At 33.1% G+C, this 20,212-nt stretch overlaps 1 protein-coding gene across 4 annotated transcripts in view; it reads left to right on the forward strand.

The window, feature by feature from the left end:
- Positions 1–20,212, forward strand: part of Pclo (piccolo presynaptic cytomatrix protein) — a 371,116-nt gene that overhangs the window by 332,263 nt on the left and 18,641 nt on the right. For all 4 annotated transcript variants that reach the window (XM_074064870.1, XM_074064869.1, XM_074064867.1 and 1 more), the window contains one exon: positions 3,170–3,246. In XM_074064870.1, the coding sequence (XP_073920971.1) occupies positions 3,170–3,246 (77 nt within the window). The remainder of the gene's footprint in view (positions 1–3,169; positions 3,247–20,212) is intronic.

The raw sequence follows: 20,212 nt of genomic DNA on the forward strand, positions 1-20,212 counted from the left end.
GATTTATTACAATATATAAACAATAATATATGTAGTCAGAATGTTCTGAGCTGAGTATTATTTATTGAGAATTCAGAATTGTGCATTCTTTGCACAACCCACAGAGACATTTCCTTTGTATTTCATTTAGTTTCACTATGCTGTATCATCTTCAACATGGACATACCACACATTTTGGATAAATATCTGATGTTACTCAAGTCTAAAAATCATAAAAATGTTTACTTACAATTGCCAAGAATTATAGCTCCTTTTATTGAGGTTTTACATAGTAGAAGGTTAGTAACTTTTCAGTTATCTGATTTTCTGGATTGGCAATGCTAAAGGAATCCTCACTTTCAATGTATTTGTCTCAGTAGCAAGATCTATTTTGGTTCATTTTACTAGCATGCACATTGTTGCTGTTACTAACATTTTCTTCCTCTCTAATTGCAACAAAAAGAGCAGAGTTCATTTTTAAACTCAATGAATCTTAGCGAAGCAATTACACAAGTTGAAGTTTGTGCATTATGTAAACAAGACTATATGTTCAGCTCTAAACCATACACACTAGACACATATGCACACACTTTAGAAATTGCATAATTTTCATGCACTTGATCCTCATGTGGTCACTTTTTATTCCCATGTGGTCACTTAATAGAAATTTCTGCTTAACTATTTGACTTAGAATTGTCATAATGGAACAATATAATAGCCTTCAAGATAAATAATTTCTAAATTTACATCTGTTCTTGTTTCACTATGTGCAGTAACACTTCAGCATTTTCTCTGGAGTAAAATAATAAGAGGATTTTTGTCAATTTTCAAGGAAGATATAATTAGATTCTTAAGAAATTAGTATTACATTTTCAGCAGGTTCAGCAAACCAAGTAATTATGCAAAAATCATAATTAATAAATTTTGCTGTTAGAATTATTGTCTAGAAAGACAGTGTCAAGACTTTCTTTTGTTTCAAGCATCCTTTATAGCATTTAAGAGTTTTAATTCTGTCATTTTAGAATGTCTCATGGAAGTACATAGAAAGGCAAATCCAAATCACTTGTGTTCTATGGAGCCTTTCCTCTGGCTGAAGCAATAAGAAGGTCTACAGTTATTTGTGTGTTGCATTGCCAACATTGTAAACTTGGTTTTTAAAGCCTATAAATTCTTCATCCAGTTGGCTTTCTCAGAACTATATGGCTGAATCTAAAATTGAGTAGCAGATTTTAGCTGAATTAAAGCTATTTTATATGTAGCTACGTATTAACCTGTTAATACACTATATTTATTGAATGCTTATAATTTCTCAAGCTCTGTGTTAAACCTTCATATACATTTTCCATTTGATTTTCTCATATGAAAAAGGTATGTAATATTACTACACTTCTGTTATAAAAGAAGAAAGAATCTTGACGAGGTACTTTGCCTTAAATTACACATAGCCACAGATAGCAAAGGCAGAAGCATAGATCAAACAGTTTGACTTGAAAATCCAACTTGCTCAAGACAGCCAGAAAAAACGGGTGGGCTTTGAAAAAGAAATCATGGGTTGAAATGAAGAAAATGAATATTATTACAATATTTTGAGGTATAGCTTTTTATTTTCATTTTGTAAATCACACAAAAACTGAAAATATTTTGCGATACATATGATGTTTCAATAAATGTACACATTGTGCAGTGTTCTTATAAGGGTAACCATATCGATTTCCTCAGCCATTTGCCATTTTTTTTTTTTTGGTGAAAGAATTCAGAATCCTTTCTTCTAGCCACTTTGAAATACATAGCACATTGTCATTATGTATAGCACTCTACAATGTAATAGCACACGAGAACTTATTTCTCCTAACTGTAACTTGATACCCATTGACCTACCTTTTCCTTGCCCTTCCCCACTCCCTACTTCCTCCAGCCTCTGATAACCAATATTCTACTCTCAATGTCCATAAGATCAACTTTTTCAGAGTCTACATATGAGTGTACAGCACCATATTTCCTTTATCCATTCATCAATTTATGGAACAGTTTGACACTGCCTTTTCTTGGTTTTTATAAATGTTGCTACAATAAACATGGTTGTGTATATACACAAAAGCAGTCATGGAGTTGCTTGATCATAAGGTAATTCTACTTTTAATTTTTATACTTTTCCTTTTTTTTTTTTTTGTTTTCCTTTGGTGGCACTGGGGTTTGAACTCAGGTCCTTACACCTGCTGAGCAGGCATCCTTACCACTTAAGCCACTCCACCAGCTCTTCTACTTTTAATTTTTGTCAAAGTTCCATACAGTTTTCTGTAATGACTGTACTAATTTGCATTCCCATCAACAGTGTGTAAGGGTTCCCTCTTCTCTACCACCTCAGCAGCACTTGTTATCAATTCACATGCCATTTTTACTGGCATTGTGGTTTTAATTTATATTTCCCTGATGATTAATGATGTTGAACATTTTTTCAGACAACTGTTGGTCATTTGTATGTTTTTTAAGAAACACCTATTAGGTTACAGTATTATTTCCATATGTTATTTAATTCAGTATTTTCCTTCTCACCAAAGAATCTATGTAACAAAACATTAATAGTATGAATACATAACAAGTCCTTCTTGAGTTAAAAATGAAAAAGGAATAAAAATGTTTGAGGACATGGATATGTTTGACCTGGTATGGATATCAACAAGGTATACATATATTGAACAATCACATGCTGTTCCATTAATATAAGCAACTTTTCTGTTTTTAAGTATCAGTTAAATGAAGAATTTTTAAGATGGGGAAAAAAATCTGAAAAAAATTTGAAATTTTCATGATGGTTTTATTTTTTGATAAATAAGTCTACAAAATAAAACTTGCTGAATTTTAGAATATTTAATAAGGTTGATCAAGAATAATAAACAAACTCCTTGCTAAAATTAAGGAAGTCAGATGTCATGGCACATGTCTGTAATCCCAAGACTCAGGAGGTTGAGGCAGGAAGATCAGGAATCTGAGGCTAGGGCTACACAGTGAGATCATGTATTAATTAATAATTAATTGAAATTAACATGACAAAATAGTTAATTGTAAATTTGCCATTGAAATAATTCATTGCAGGTCTGAATACATAATGTCATTTTACTTTTGGAAGCATAACCTTCTCATTTGCTTTTGGGAATCATAACTGAACATATCATATTTGCTTTATAAACAGAGGGAAGATGGGACAGAATGGACAAGAGTCTGTGAAACAGCCAGGAGTGGGAGGAGTAGGACTAGCAGACACTGACGGTAGGTTAAAACTTACAATGTTGGATTTGTGTAGAATCTATATGCTACATTATAACTTCTTTGTTTTTAAAATGAATTAAATATGCACTAATGGTAAAAAGCACTGGTTAGTAAATCATCGTTTTCCATTAAACAAAAGTGGCTTTGCATTCATTTAATAATTGCTCAATTTCCTCATTTATATTTAAAACTTGGACTATTGAAATTTTAAAAATAAGAAAGAATGAGAAGGTGACAGAAAAGAGATTCAGAAGACTTTCTCAGGGGAAAGTATATCTTCTTGAAATATAGAGAAATGGTTTGTTTAAAATATGCAAATAGAAAATCCATCATAAAGCCTCATTTAAGTCTCAAGTATGTGAAAAATCTTAAGTATATGAAGATCAGAAGAAACAAATGCTCTAAAAATAATTTTATAAAAAAATTAGCTATTGAACTTCTAAAGTAAAAGTCAAATGTAAAATTAAATTTGAAATTAAGTTTGTTTTAATTAAGCAAATTCTAAATTATTTCAAAATGAAAGACAATCTTTTAGTTTCAGCAAGCACATAATGTTTATGAGCTAAACAATATCATTTATTATATTGTGATCAAATTTGGTAGCTACTTAGCCTTCAGAATTAAATCAATCTCAGTTATTTTGACTATTCTAAGTATTTTACACTATTCTAAATGCACTTTTTGCATATTACCTTGTTTAATTTTTATGATGAGTTATGAGGTAAATGATAGCATATATTGGCATTTCATAGTAGAAAGCAAAGTATACAGAAAATGACACCAAATATCATATTGTTAAACAGAATAATTATAGGCATGGTATCACAAGGTCACTAAGGAGAACAAGTAGATGGATTTTAATTATTTTCTGTTTCCACATATGTGATGTTATTTCTCAGCTTTCAGAAACCTCACCTGATAAATGTAGAGTCTAAATAATACCTCAGTTTCTTCATGGACTAAGTGGATTACACTTTTTTTTGGTTCTTGCCAGTTTTTCTTTGGACTCACTCAAAAGTTGTTCTTCCTCTACTATAGCTATTTTCCTAAGAATTTCACTCTCAAACCCCAATCCTTTTCTTAATGTCTCTGTACAAACTCGACTCTTCTTTGTGTAGATTAGTCCCAAATCCACTGCTCGAATTTCTTGGAATCCAGATTCAGCCAGATACTTCCCTAGAGTTCACATTCATTCATGCATTTGTGTACAATCAAGAAAACAGAAGCCACTGTGAATATAAAAGTAGAAGAAATATATGGCTGGCTGTTGATTATATACTCATAGAAGAGTATAAGAAGACGATGGTGGGGAAACAGAAGGAAGCTAGAGGACAGTATGTGCTAAAATCAGGGCAAGCTTGTCTTACTAGGATCAGGAAAAGGAAGAAATACAACAAATGACGAAAGTACACACTGAGACAGACAAGGGTGGGGAGAAATATACTGGCTTCGCCCTTCCTCCAGTTCTACAATTTCTGCAAATGATCAAATCCAATTGAAAGCCATTTAACAAGGGAGTCTGGGAAACACCTAGGTGACAGCCATTGAAAAGAGAACAAGGGAAAGACCAAAGAATCTGTCTGGGAGCACAGGATTTACCTGGAGAGCCCATAAATGCATCAAACTATGTACACTCAGGACTCAGTTCACCCTCTTCCTCATTTTGCCTCTTTTTCCTTTTAAGCTTTCTTTCAGCTCTCAAAATTTACCTACTTATACCATAATTTGAATGTTTTATTACTTCTCTTTGATTTAAATTACCTACTTTTATACTTGTTTCCTCCATACAACTGAACAACTCTCAGGCAAGAGCCACGATCTGTTCATCGTGGTATTCCAGCACTTAGCAAAAAGGCTTAGCAAAAGCAAATAGGGTTGTTTAGAGAGTGGTTACTGAGAAGCAAAGTCCAAATTAATGGAAAAATCTGGAGAAATAGAAGGAAGGATTGGGTGTATGGAGGAGGAATGTAATTCAGTGAAGTTAGAGAATGGTTACAAGGGGAGAATAGAGCAACTGGAAATTCATACCAAGTTAGGTCAGGAATGTGAATTCAATGCTCTGTGCACAAAAGGAATGATTGATGTGAGAATTATTATATGCTAGTGAGGAGTTTAAAGGCATCAGCATTTATTTCTACACAAGTAAAAGATGGCCATCTTTATTTAAGTCTTTAAGATTTTTGAAAGTTTGAAGTATACAGGAGAGTTACAAGCAGAAAAATGCATTTTATGTAGTGAGACTACAGATCTAGAATTCAGGATATGTGTCTCAATTTGAATCTAGATTTCAGAGTCATGAGATAGAAACATTTATGGAAAAAATAACATAAAGCAGAAGCAGCAAGGAATATTATCTCTTTTAACTCCCATTCACCAGCAAAACAAAAACCTCAGTGATACCATCTAAGAGGCTTTATTTTCTTGCAATTCACAGATAGTAAAATTGTATATCAGATTTTAGTTTCTTTAAGAACGAAGTCAAAACATAAATTCAGTTTGTGTCCAATACTGAAGTCTGTGTTCTTAACTAGCCTCACCAGGATTTGTGATTGGCAATTGAAGTTTTAGGGAGTTACTGATAAGAATGGAAAGTTCAAAAGGTGACTGTTCACTCTGAGTGTCAGTGATTTAATATGCAAACAAAAGGTTGAGTCCAATGCTTTACAATGCTCATTAAATTCCTTCCTTTTGTGAGCTTAAATGTAGAAATCTAAGATCAAGTTTATAAATAATTTCTTCTATTATTTCTTCTTTAATTATTTGTGGATTCTTTACCTATATAGAAGATATTGCATAGACAATTCCTATGCAATTTTTCTTGTAGTACTTTTGTGATGTAAGCAGTAATATTTAATTCTTTAAATCAGTTTGTTTTTATTCCATGTGAAAAGGGAATACTCAACCAATTTTCCTGGAAATATTTGTGGAATAAACTTTTATGTCCTCATTAATAAGAAATACCATATTCATCACAGGGAAAATTCTCAAGGAGATTTATTCTGGTAATGAACTTTACAGATTATTTCACTGATTTGTCCACTCATACCCATCAGTGCCATGTTCAATTATTCTAACTTTATATTTGTTTTTTCTAAATTGGACTGATTTTATCTTTTTTATTTTTAAAATGCTTCTAAAGAAATTTTAAAATGCTCTTTGTTGAGAAGGTAAAGGAGTTCTACATAAAGATTTATTTAAATTATGTAATAACTCAAATTTTGAAGGAATTAACATCTTTATATATATGTATTTCCTTCTCATGAACATCATATGCCTCTCTATTACATAATATATTATTATTGCTGGGTAAAATTGTTCTCATTTTCTTCATATACATTTAAAACATTTTTGTTCATTTTATATGAAAGACGGCTGCTTGCTTCTTGCTATTATTTGATAAAATTATTTAATTTTTTAACTGATTGATGTATGTTACTTAATATAGTTGTTGAGATTTAATTTCATTTAAAGTCATTATATTATAAGAGAAAAGGTGGTAGCACTTACAATTAATGGATGGCAATAATTTATTTGTGTGTGTGTGTGTGTGTGTGTGTGTGTGTGTGTGTGTGTGTGTGTGTTTCCAAACACTCCATTTACAAGTAATTTGAGGGGGAACGAATAGATCGATTATTAGTTTTTGCTGTGCATGCTGACTAATCTCCTAAAGCAAACAGAATGCAATTAAGCACTGGTCATATAATGTAATACTTTGACTACTAAAGAGATTTAAATGACAGAGTTGCTAATAAGTAGTTTTATAAATTTTCCTAGCAATATTATGAGAGAAATTCTAGGTGAGGAGTATCTTGTAAGTGTCACCTTCTGTATCACCTCCAAATAAAAAGTAAAAACTTGCTGGAATGTTTTATTATTGGTAGGTGAAGACACAAGAGCAAACTCAAATGCAAATGTGAGGAATTTCCATTGTGAGATCTAAAGTGGAAAATTATGATTATTTAAACATCACTTTTAATGACAGTTTTATAAACATTCTATTAGACAAGTTACTTGAATTCTGCTAGTGTTTGCTTCCTAATCTACAGAAGCTAAGATTGCAATAGCTAAACCTACCATATTTTATTGCAAGGATTAATGAAAATAGTGAATGGAAAGGGCTTGACACTGTGATTGGTACATAGGATAAGTGTTCAATGTCATTGTCACAATCATTCCCCTTATCATGTACCTGATTTTCCTACCATAATTTTCTCAGGTCCCTTAAACATATATTCTCTAAAATGCTTTCTTTTTCTGTTCTTTGGCCTTCAGCCAAGAAGAGATGTTTTTAAAGAGTCCTACATTTGTCAGTTTAATTATTCCTATGTGACTCCCTGCACAGAAATGCCTCCTCTCTGTAGGCGATGGTTTCCCTAGAACTTACCATACTTTCTTAAATTTCTTCAGTTTAAAATTCAGCACCATTGATTTCCAGGCTTGGAACACCAGCTGGGAATTAAAAATTGAAGCATCTTCTGAAAAATAGCCCATTATGAAAATACAAAAGATTACAAGTCTTAACTCTGAGCCAGAAGCTCAGGCTATTAACTGACCACTGAAAAATTAAATGAATTCAATTTTTTGAACTTACTTTGAATTTTTCTTAATTTTTACACACACAGAAGAATTGTCAACTACTTAATTGAAAGCCCAGAGTGTTTCATTTTACTTTTTTATTATTATTGTCCTAGGGGTACATTGTGATATTTACAAAAGTTCTTACAATATGTCCTGGTTGAATTCACCCCCTCCATCATTCTTTATATCTCTCCCCTCATTCCTGGAGTAGTTTCAAAATTTCTTGAACTTATTTTGAAATTTTCTTAGCTTTTGCATGCATCAAAGAATTGTCGACTACTAAATTTAAAGCCCAGACTATTTTAGACTTAAAAAGATTAATTTCTAAAATGATAGTTTTCAATATTTTTTACTTTTTTACAAATTAAACATTAATATTTATTTTGAGTTACTGAAACATGAAAGATGACCAATTTCATTTGTGCAAGAAGAATACTCCAGTGCTCTGGTGAAATGCTAAGCAAACCATTAAAATGAGATGTGCAACTGTAAATTTAGAAACCACGAATTTAACATGCACTATAACCAGTTCACACCTACTCCTGGAACCTGCTGTATATTTTTTAATGTCTTCTTTGCTTAGAAGTCCCTGAAATAGTTGCACTGGGAGTTGGTGCTCTGACTTACTTATGAGAGAGTAGCTTTTGAATCAAGATAAGAACACTGAGACAAAGCAAAGTGAAGGGCACTTGAATAAAAGCTAAGATTATTTTTATCATAGATATACATAATTTTAAAAAGATGTATACATTTAAAAATATGTAGTGTTTATTTTGTTGTAAATGCCTTTACATTTGTCAAAAAACAATTCATTTGTCAAAAAAAGCTATGGAATAACCTAAATTATGATTTCTACCTGGTAGTTAAGGAAACAGAATCCCAGAACAGTGAAACCATTCAGTAGAGATACAAAGCAACTATTAAAAAGCCAAGGCTAAACTCTACATAAATAACTTAATATCATTCTACTCTGGCAATTGTACTAATCGATGCTATGATTTTAGTACCGATGGTTACAGTACTAGTCCATGGAAAGATAGCTTCAATTTATAAGACTGAGCTAATGGTTTGGGAAGTAAAACATCCAACACTGTTGATGATTATTGCCAAACAACTGTTATCCACACCATGTCCATTACAGGCACTTTGTAGCTTACCAAAGAAAAAAGCATCTTGCTTTATCATACATTAAAATTTTCCATAAAATCTCTGCAAAAACAACAATACAAACTAAACAAATATGTAAATGTAATAATCTATATGACTCTAAAATTATTATTAAAAATTCCAATAAAACAGACATTTCATTCAAAGATGATCTACTGGTTTATTTAGCAAATAGTTCTAACAATTTTATTTTGTGGGAAAAAAGCATATTCCTAGATCATAGCATATAGCAAGTGATTTAAGGTACAGTAAGGAGATAAATTTCAAAAATAAAATAACAAAAATGTTTGAAATTCAAGAGAATATTCATATAACTTTGGTGGAATGTGGCAGCTTCCTAAGCAAAATAAGAAACCGATATGTATCATAGAAGTGGTAAGTATTTTTGTCTATAAACAATGTTAAAATTTATATAGAAAAAGAACATAATCCAAAGGCAATAAACAAATAACAGATAAGCTAAAAATATTTCATACATAAATGCTAAATGATTACCATCCTAAATAAGTATCTCCTACATTTTGCTCAAAAAAAGATAATCAAGAAAAAAAATTGTCAAAGTGTATGAACTGGCATTTCAGTGAAAATGGTCTTTAACTGAAGAGATATTACCAAAAGAACTTACAATTTTTAAAACAAGAAAATTAACACATGATTAACACATGAAGTTCAAATTCTAACTAATAGTAATTCCATATACAGATTCAAGAAATGGAGAGAGATATTGTTAAACACTTGTACATTTTTCCTTATATGAAAGAGAATTTTTCCACTTTGGAGGGACTGTGAATTAAGAGACTAATATGGGACATCATCATAATTCAGAAAATCAGAGATCTAAAATTTCTAGAAGGAATTAATTAATTCATATACATTAAGTACAAAGAAAGAAAGAATTGAGTCTAACTTCTCAATGGCAATAATAGAAACTTAAAAATGAAAGGATATATTAGGTAATGCCTTTAAAATTCAAAATTGAAGGGACTACAAAATAACATTCTATTCAAACATGTCCATGAAGTATAAGGTTGCCAAGAAATTTTTTGAGCAAAGACTAGTATCAAAAATTTTTTCCATGCTAACTATCCCAGAAAACTGTTTAAAGATATCCTCCACCAAAATAGAGAATAAATCACACATAAAAATACAGTAACTCTCACACACAATTACTTGGACACCAAGAGAAAAGAAGGGTAGGGAACCTCCATAATGAAATAAGGAGAATCTAAAGCCAGCATTTAGGGCATACTGGGGAAAATCTGATCTAAATGTGGTGCTTTCATGATAAAAGCGAGAGCACACAAGGGAGGGGTGAGGATAGGTAAGACACCTTAAAAAATTAGCTAGCACTTGTTGCCCTTAATGCAGAGAAACTAAAGCAGATACCTTAAAAGCAACTGAGGCCAATAGGAAAAGGGGACCAGGAACTAGAGAAAAGGTGAGATCAAAAAGAATTAACCTAGAAGTTAACACACATGCACAGGAAATTAATGTGAGTCAACTCCCTGTATAGCTATCCTTATCTCAACCAGCAAAAACCCATGTTCCTTTCTATTATTGCTTATACTCTATAACAAAATTAGAAATAAGGGCAAAATAGTTTCTGCTGGGTATTGAGGGGGTGGGGGGGAAGAGGGAGGGGACAGCGTGGGTAGTAAAGGATGGGGTGGGGGCAGGGGGGAGAAATGACCCAAGCCTTGTATGCACATATGAATAATAAAATAAATAAATAAATAAATAAATAAATAAATAAACAAACAAATAAGAAATAAATAAATGAATGTGGTGCTTCATCACCAGCTTTCAAAACGATTTGATGTTGAATTTCATTCAAAGGTGTTTTGAGGTCTCAGATATGCTCAATAGCCCTGAAAAAAATTATCAGCCCCCAGGGAAAGCTTGAGACAGTGAGAAATTCATTTAGTACAACCTGTCACACAGTGGCCACCAAGCTCTATCAACAAGGCTCAGTTGTGGCTTTGCTTTGTCAATCCATGGGGGCAGTAACTGCAGAGTGCACATCCACTTGGCTGGAACTCAAAACCAGAGCTAATGATACTCTCCATTTTCAACTGACCCTCAGCCAACTTAAACAATCTCTTAAAGGACCCGGATAGGAAAATCGAAGATAGGGGTGATTAAGCATCATACTCTCATAGAAAGCAAACCTTTCTTCTTTTTGATATCTCCACCAGAATATGATTTGGTGATAGATAGATTGATAGGTAGATGTGTAATATCTAGAATGCAATAGAGACTAAAACAAAAGCTAAGGGAGCTGAGCTGTTATCTTACACAAACTCATTATACACTCTTAAAAATAATGTAAGAACTTTTATATCATCTGCATTTTGTGTGTGTGTGTGTGTGTGTGTGTGTGTGTATTCAAGGCTGTGAGAGGGAAGAGAGTGAGGTGTTTGGGGCAGGAAGGAACAAAAGAAATTGAAATACATAATGATGAAATTAAGAGGAGGTTTAGTATACATGGGAATATGAACAATTACAATTAGTACATAGAAATTAAAGGAAATTATAAAACAAAGTAATTAATAATTTGAGGAAAAAGTAAAAAAAAAAAAAATAAACAACTCCATGTAATATGTCAGTTGTCTCAGCAGAGAAAACAATCAGTCAAGTTTATATGAATGCTAAGGTTTAATTAAGATTATAACATAACTATATTTCAAGGATGAGGAAAGACAAGTGAAAGGCAGGAAGCTTCTCTTCATCTACTATAATAAAGTTTAAAATCCTTAAAATTATATTATATTATATTTATTTATATAAATAATATAAAATTATTTATATTATCCTTAAAACTTAAGGATAATATAAAATTATTCATATTATCCTTAAAATTTAAGGATAATATAAAATTATCTCGAAAATATGAATGTAAAGAATAAATGAAACTGCACTGGAGGTGTGGTTCAAGTGGTAGAGCGCCTGCTTTGCAAGTGTGAGGCCATGAGTTCAATCCCCAGTACCACAAAGAATAAATGAAACAAAAAAATGTTGACAATAGTTTTCTTGACAATTTTACTAAAGGTTAGACAAAATGAAGCATTGAGGTATGTGACATTAGACATTTTTTAAAAAATCATAAAATATATAGCATTCAATATTTTGATGTGTGAAGAAATTAAAGTGCATAATAGTGATCAAGGCACATTAATGAGTAACAAGGTGAAAAAGTTATTTGCCTTAAAGTTCTCTGGTAGTAGTCATTTAAATACTTTCTTCACCATACTCACTAAAGACTTTCTTATAGCCCCAATCTTGTATAGAGAGAGTTTTCACTTTTAAAAAGTCTGATTTTTAACAGATGACAACAAAAAGCAAACTCTCTGGGAGGAGAAGTCTATGGAATTCAAACTACCAGATTATTTTAAGTGTTTTTTTCACTTCACTCAAAATTTAAAATGAAATTTATAAATGTTCTGCAAGAAAAAAAATTCAGAATTTTGGAAAACATTAAAATTCATGTTTTGCTTTTCCATTTAGATTACTATTGTCTCAATTGAAACACATTCTTTCTTATCATATCCAGCAAGCCTTGGAAATTTACATAATTTCCTATGAAGGAAAACTTTTTATATCTGAGTTTAAAAAAGAAAGAACTGAAAAAAGTAACAGCTAGCACATTTTATAAAAGAAGCCTTTGAACAGCCAAGTATCCTATCCACCAAAGAACCAACTTTACAGATAAGAAAGTCACATAGGTGTATATAGACGTATACACCTATATAGAATATACTCTGAGGAAAGTGCTCACTGCTTGCTTATTAAGTGTTTGTTATTCTTTAAAGTAATCAATACTTTCTATTATTTGCTTTGTGTCATTAAAAGCTGTGGGGGGAATGAACATTCTGTTTAAATCTTTTCTTTTAAAAAGAATTGCTGACTACAGAAGTCATCTTTTGTCCTTGAGTATTTTCCAGCAATAAACAGATGTGATCTGGGACTGTTATCATTCAAAGCAGATGCTTACTTAACCAGGGAGCAGCACACCAGTGTGATTTCTGTAAGTTGCATGGCACTCAGGAGCCCTGACTGCTCTCACTGGTGTTTTGGAATACTAAGTAGCAAGAGCAGAGTTTTACCTTGCACAAGTTATTGTGACATTGTTGCAAGAGAATAAAGTAGATATTCATTCTCTTAATGATTCATTGTACCCCTTAATTACCATACCAACAACAACACAGCATTTCTTTGCCAAGCGCTCTGCTAGGATCTTTAAAAAAAATTTGGTGACCTCAATTCTCATGGCAATGTTATATAACCAGTATTGCATTTATGTTATCCTTGTGTCTAGCAAAGGGACTTACATAACATATCCACAAGAAAAATATTGCTGACCCAAAATTAAATCTAGAAATCAAAACTCAGATAAACCAGACCTACTAAGATAGCTATGAAACGGAAATGAATATTTATCCAGAAATAGTGAAAGAGAATTTTAAAACTTAATATTCTTTATATATGCTTGTCATACCTGAGCATATTAAAAAGCGATGTTATTCTATTGCTAATGTACTGCCTTTGAGGAGTTTACCACCCTATAACTGGACTGAGGGAGATGAAAGCCAAGGGTTGGAGATGTGGCTCAGTGGTAGAGCACTTGCCTAGCACGGATAAAGCACTGGGTTTGATCCCCAGCACTACAAAAAACAATTACATAAAAACCCCCTACATAAGCTATTTAAAAGGATATTTAAATCTGCATTTTTTGTTGATTGTACTTCTTTTTTAACAACTGGATCTTTAGATGATTAATACTGAGTTCCTGAACACTTGGGATGAGTTCCGATAGAGGTGGATTGTACATTGTTGTTAAGGTGCTTTAGGTTAGATTGGGAAAACTTTCCTGGAAGAATACTTTTTGAGATAGTCCTTGAAATAAAATTATAAATAGTCTAGCTGAAAGAGTACTGCAAGGGTTTCAATAGGGAGAAACTTCATGGTCAAAGCTTTTGCAACATGACAGGATATATGATATGGATGAACCTGCAGACACTTCTGTTTCACTGTGTCATGGTTTTGTGCTGGAGGGAGTAATGGAAGATAGGGCTTGAAAGGAAGTCAAAGAGCAAATAATGTATGTCATCAGGAAGAATTTAGACTCCACACCATAGATAAGCAACTGGAAGATATAGATGGATTTTAAAAAGGAAAATTACAGTGAAGGATCAACTACAAGGAAATATATCTGCATCAAGGAACCCACTAAGAGGTAATTCAATGGTCCAAAGAAGACAACATAAGGACTGGAAGTCAAGTAGAAGGAGAGGCAGGAAAAATGGAGACAGACAGGTCTGGCAGCTAGGTAGGAAGACAAATGGGAATACCTTTGTTCTAAAAATTATTGAGAATCAAAATGCAAATAATAAAACAGCTTTGGGCACTAACTTTGTACAGATGAAATGATGCGATAACAACCATTGTAGAACTGTCAGTAAATAAATTCGAGTATGATTTACCAAGGAGAAAACAAGAGAAAGTGTTAATAACTTAGGGTCATGTGAAAAACGAATATGAGGGGATCTGTGAAAAAATGATGAAATGCAAACCTATGCTTCCCAGAATTTTAAAGAAAGAAATTGGCTGTGCTTTACAAAGCCATCTGGCAGCACTTCAGAGCACATTTTAAAAGATGAATTAAAAGAGTAAAGTAGAACTTAAATTAGGCAGGATGCTTCAATGTTACTCTCTTAACTTTGACCCTATAAATGGTAACATTGATCTATTGTTCCATATACAGAATGCATGATGAACGCAACCCTTCCACCTATTGATCAGTGTGTGTGTGCCCACAGAGCACTGAGCGAAAGACAAGAATCTGTGGCAAACAAATTCAGATGAGTGATGTTCTTTTTATTAATATTGTATAAAAGCTTCCAGTCTGTGTCTGAAGACAGTGAGAGAATTAGCTCAATATTTCCTATTTTATGCCTCTATGGTATTATACAAAGAGATTAGAAGTTCAAAATGCTACCGTAAAGTACTGAAAGCAAATTTAATCAAAAGTTATAATTTTATATCTGGAAAGACATATGTTGATAAGTGTTCTTTACAAAGTTTTCTGGGAATATTGAATGATTGAATCAGAATTTATCAAAATACTTTATCTCCTAAAATAAGAAAGTTAACTAAGTGATTATTTTGCTTTTTAAAAAACATGACTTTTCCTGACTAATATTTCATTAAATGATGGAAACAGGCTTATTGGTTGAGCAATTTCAATCAACAGGCAGTATTTTAGTACTGATGTATCAGAGTCCATTTTATGTCCTATGCCTTTGAGTTGAATTAGGCAGAGATATCCTCAGTTTGGCTTCTAAATATTTTAATCAATAGAAAATATAGTTTAAAATGATTTCAGTTACCACAAGAGGCCAGAGAACAAGAGTCATTTTTCAACAATTTATTTTCAAGACAATTTTCTCTAAGTGCTTATTACTTTTCATGTTCTAATGGTTTGAATTCATTTCTTTTTAATTAATAATGAATTGGCTGGATCAAAACTTAGTCAATTTGTTCAATTTAGTTTGATTTTGAGACTTGTGTCACATTTCTCAGCCAACTTCAGTTTTCTTTTTTGTAGTTACCAATGAGGTTATTTGAGTAAAATTAGTGTGTGAGATGAGCTGTTGGTTTTTGGGTGTTTGAAGCTCTGAATATGACCTATTTTTAGAATGTGTTTTGTTGTGGCTTTAGGAACGTGGAAGTAGCAGTCTCAGATTCAAATTTCTATAGCTTGCACTTGATACTTTAAGCTCTAATATTACTAAATCATTTTCTTGTTCATAGATGTTTTCCTTAATAAGGTTTCTTGCAAATGTTAAAAGAGTCTAATGAAATATTTCTGAAAATAATTATGTCAAAAGAATAGAAAGATACAAAACACAATGGATTTTTTAAACAGTATTTCAAAGTTATTCCTATATTAAAGTGATTAATTTTTAAAAAACATGACTTTTCTTGTCAGAATATTGACTAGAATTCAGTCTAGATTGAATTGTTACCATGGCAAACATGGTAACATGGATAGCATTTTAAAGAAATTTACAATTTTGTTACTTGAAGGAATACAATCACTTAACTTATTAAGAATAATTGTAAGACTGTGCATGGTGGTTCTCATCTGTTATCCCAGATACATGGGAGGCTGAGATTGAAAGGATCACAGTTTAAGGCCCATCCAAACACAAAGTTAGCAAATCCCCCATCTCAACAAATAGTTCATTTCTTTAATCACAGCTACTGGGAGTCATAGGAAGGAGGATCACAGCCTGAGGCTGGTGTTGGGCAAAAACGTGATCCCATCCAAAAAATAACTAAAGCAAAAAGGGTTGGGGGAGTGACTTAGGAGGTAGAGCACCTGCCTACTGAGTGTGAGGCCCTGTTTCAAACCCCAATACTGCTAAAAAAAAAAGGGGGGGGAGGCGGGAGGGGAGGGAAAGAACAATAATTCTCTGCTGTTTTCCAGCTTGTTTCTTGAAACAGGGTCTCGCTAGCTTTTTTGCCTGGGCAGACCTCGATCCACTATACTCCTACATCCACTTCCTGTGCAGCTAAGATTACAGACATGTGGTGAACTACATAAGATTTTAGTTTGTGATTTGTTTGTTTTACCAGGGGACAGAGGACTTGGTCTCTTAACCTTTAAACTTTCTTCTTATATTTTAAATCTGAAGGCATGATTCAGTGGTATAGCACTTTCTTAGCAAGCATGAGGCCCTGAGCTCAAAACCACAAGAAAAAAAAGTTTATCCCTTGTATTTTTTTACATCCGAGGCTGGGTTGCATTATTTGTCCAATCATTATCTCATTTACACAGCTGGGCAACTGAAAGATCTCACCTCTCAGGTGTTTCTTGAATCTCCTCCTTCTTTTCTACTCCAACTATTTGCCCATGTTTTGGTTTTCATTCTGTCTCACCAAAATAATTGCTCCCTTCACCTACATTTAACATTTGAAGGTGAAGTGCCATATTCAAATCCATCTTTTGCAGTTATTCTGTATCCTGACCTTGTGAGTCTCTAGCATAAAACATTTCTATAGGCCCCTGTCAATAACATGACTCTAGCCATGTTTTATTTCAAGACAACCTTCTACTTCTTCAGTTTGTCTTTTCTCCTACTTTATTTACGTCCTGGTTATATAAAAAAGGCTCTGAACTCCATTCTCCTTACATTTGCTTAGGCTGTTCTCTGCCTAATATGATCACCACTTCCCAAATGATCCTGTCCTGGAAAACACCTACCCTTGAAACCTACTCCTCAGCCTACCTCTTCCAGGAAGCTGTCCATTCGGCCACTGCCCCTGGCAGCACCCAGACCACTTTTTTCTTTTTTTTTTTTTTTTGCTAGACTCAATGCCTCTCTCATTCCACCAACCTCATTTATTATAATCATCTTTTTAAGTTGTATCTTCTTTGTCATAGTGTGAGCTAAACTCATTCAGAGACGGGGAGATAGAATGCTACAGGAATATTTGGAATGACCTCTTAGCTTCTATCATTGAAGACTTTCTGATAGGACAATAAAAAATAATTGTTTTTGTAAGCTGAAAGCAAAAATGAAATATAACATGATACTGAAGAAACTTAAAATCCTTGGCCAGTAAGATTTTCAAATGCATTAGTATACAGATATTTTCTAAGTTGTTTTTCCCAGAAATATAGTATTCTACTCTTTTCTTTCAGCTTCTTCAGGGTATGTATATTTTGCTATAGTAGATTTGCAATCTTGAAAGAATTGCAAAATCAGTCTTCTAAAACTGACATCCCAAGTCCCTGTGGTTAAGTAAAATGAATAAAAATAATGAAAAACAAAATGTTAATGGCCTGCATGATATAATTGAGCATTCTTTCCACAAGAGAGAAAATATAATTACAAGCAGTTATAGAAATGACAGTTCCTTCATATAAAAAAAATTAATGACAATGTAACAAACATGTTTGCATTTTTGCATCAGCAAAGGAAAAGGTAATGGGTATCTCATCAACCTGAGATTTGGTGACAATAAAGATCAGAGATCCTATTAATTTTGAGTGAACCGGTATTTGTGTGAGACAAAAAGGAACAATGCCAGAATATATAAAGCTTGGAAATAGATCCAGGAATATGTGGGGACTAAAAGTGACATCACAAATCAAAAATACATAGTCTATGTCTCCCTGTGAGGAAAAGAACACCCTGGGTCCTTATCTAATTTCAAATGCAAGAATAGATGCCACATAATGTCCTAGTAGGCATCAGTTGACACGTTCAAGAAGGTAGTTAAAAAGACTTACGGAAATTTCTCTTTCAAAGTGAAGAGAACCAAGAAAGGAAGGTGAAGCACACAGGAACAAACCATACAAGGAAGCCTTTGCCATCCCTTGGTCTAATGAAGCAGAAGGAGGGAGGCTGTTATCAGAACCCTACAAAAGCTAGAACACGGGAGCAGGGAAAACATAGATGCCGTGAACAATGTTCCTGCAGAAAGAACTGAGTGAGAGAAGGAAGTAAATATCCATAGCTCTTCTGCTACCCTCAGTCTGCTGGTGCCTATTACTAAAACCCCACTAGAAGTCGCATGATAAGGAAACACAGATGACGAAGTTCTAGTGAACGTTGTGTGCAAAGCAAGCTGAAGCTAATGAAGAGGGGAACTGGAGAGGAAAAGACTATGGCTGACACACATGTGTTAAGAATAAATGTGGGGCAATTTTACTTCACTTTTATCTAGCATGGCAGCTAAAGAAAAGACAATAAAATGATAGCTGAAAAAATAAAGTTGAAGACGTGTTTTATAGAATAGAACAGTAAAATATTCCTATAGGTTGCATCTGATAGATGTGCAAGGGGAATCAGATTGTTGTTCTTTAAGAGTGGTAGAAAAAGTCAGAGAACAGAGAGGAAAGAATGATAGAAATAACCCCATGGGCCAGTATAGACATTTGGCACCCACCATCTGTTCCACTTGAGAGTGTTCACCCAGAGGTTATGTGGCTCCCTGTTCTCCTTCCCCTCCTGTGAGAGGGTGCAGTTGTTCTGTCATTACTCTCACACAGACAGTTTTCCTCACAGGAGCTCCCACTTTCCCTAAATTATACTATCATAAAAGTTTTATTTTTTCTATTTCTTTTACATTATATTTTACACTATCATAATTTTATTTTTTGAATTATTATGGGATGATGCTAACATTCCTCCATATTAAGAGAATATAAGTAGATCCCCCACACCTCCTACGTGGGTGGCCTGCCTTTCTGTATGTGGAAAGTCAACAGGACTACATGAGGGTTCCACCCAAAACTAGCTGCACTCAGGAAGCTGGCCTGGTCTTCTTTTTCTTCCCTTATAGCTGGGGTAGGATTTTATTAGCATATTGGTTATAATACCAGCTCTCCTACCTGATTCCTGGGCTTTGTTTTCTAGAGGTTCTTGAGAGTCATTTAAAAATTCATGCACATTTAAGTTTTCAGTTTCTCTTTTTGTGAGAATTTTCTGTTGTTGTTTCATGCCAGATAATAAAATTCTTTTAATTAAATTTTTTTACAAAGAAGCCTGGATATTTTTAGTCACAATCAAATGAATGCTATAAAAGCATGTACTAAAAGGATTTTTTTTTAAAGTCAAAAATGTGGAAGGAGATCAATCAGAAAAAAATCTATTTTTCCTCCTAAAATTGTGTTCTTTTTGGCTTTATCTCAGAAAGAAAAGATTTCTTTATATGACAGAGTATAGAAAAAATGTTCAGGCTTGTCCTATTTGCACAGAAATCTTAAATTATATCAGTCTAGTATGTTGGTCTTATTGTATGATATATCTCCTTAACTGTGGGTTACTTCAAATAGTGAGCTTCATAAAAACTTACAGAACTCTTCTCCCTTAGAAAAAAGTAATAAAAACATAACAAAATACCTCCTTCCTCAGTCCCCAATCAGCTCAAGACATGAAAATTTACTAGAATGCCACTCTACAGATTTAAACAACGGAGCCTCTGATATATACTACATAAAATGAAATTAATAAGAAAACATGTACTCACTTGTTTTCCATAGGCTTCAAAAGAATTCTGTCATGTCTCTCATCTGTGGCCTCATTGTGGTTGAAGAGCGGAGACTAGACTTTTGAGTGAAATCTGAAAAATCACTCTTCAGATCTAAGTGGAAATAATTACCTTATAGGTTTGCAATTAGAGAAATTATACACAATCATTCATTAATATC

This window comes from Castor canadensis, chromosome 2 (genome assembly GCF_047511655.1).
Source record: "Castor canadensis chromosome 2, mCasCan1.hap1v2, whole genome shotgun sequence".
Classification (NCBI taxonomy): Eukaryota; Metazoa; Chordata; class Mammalia; order Rodentia; family Castoridae; genus Castor; species Castor canadensis.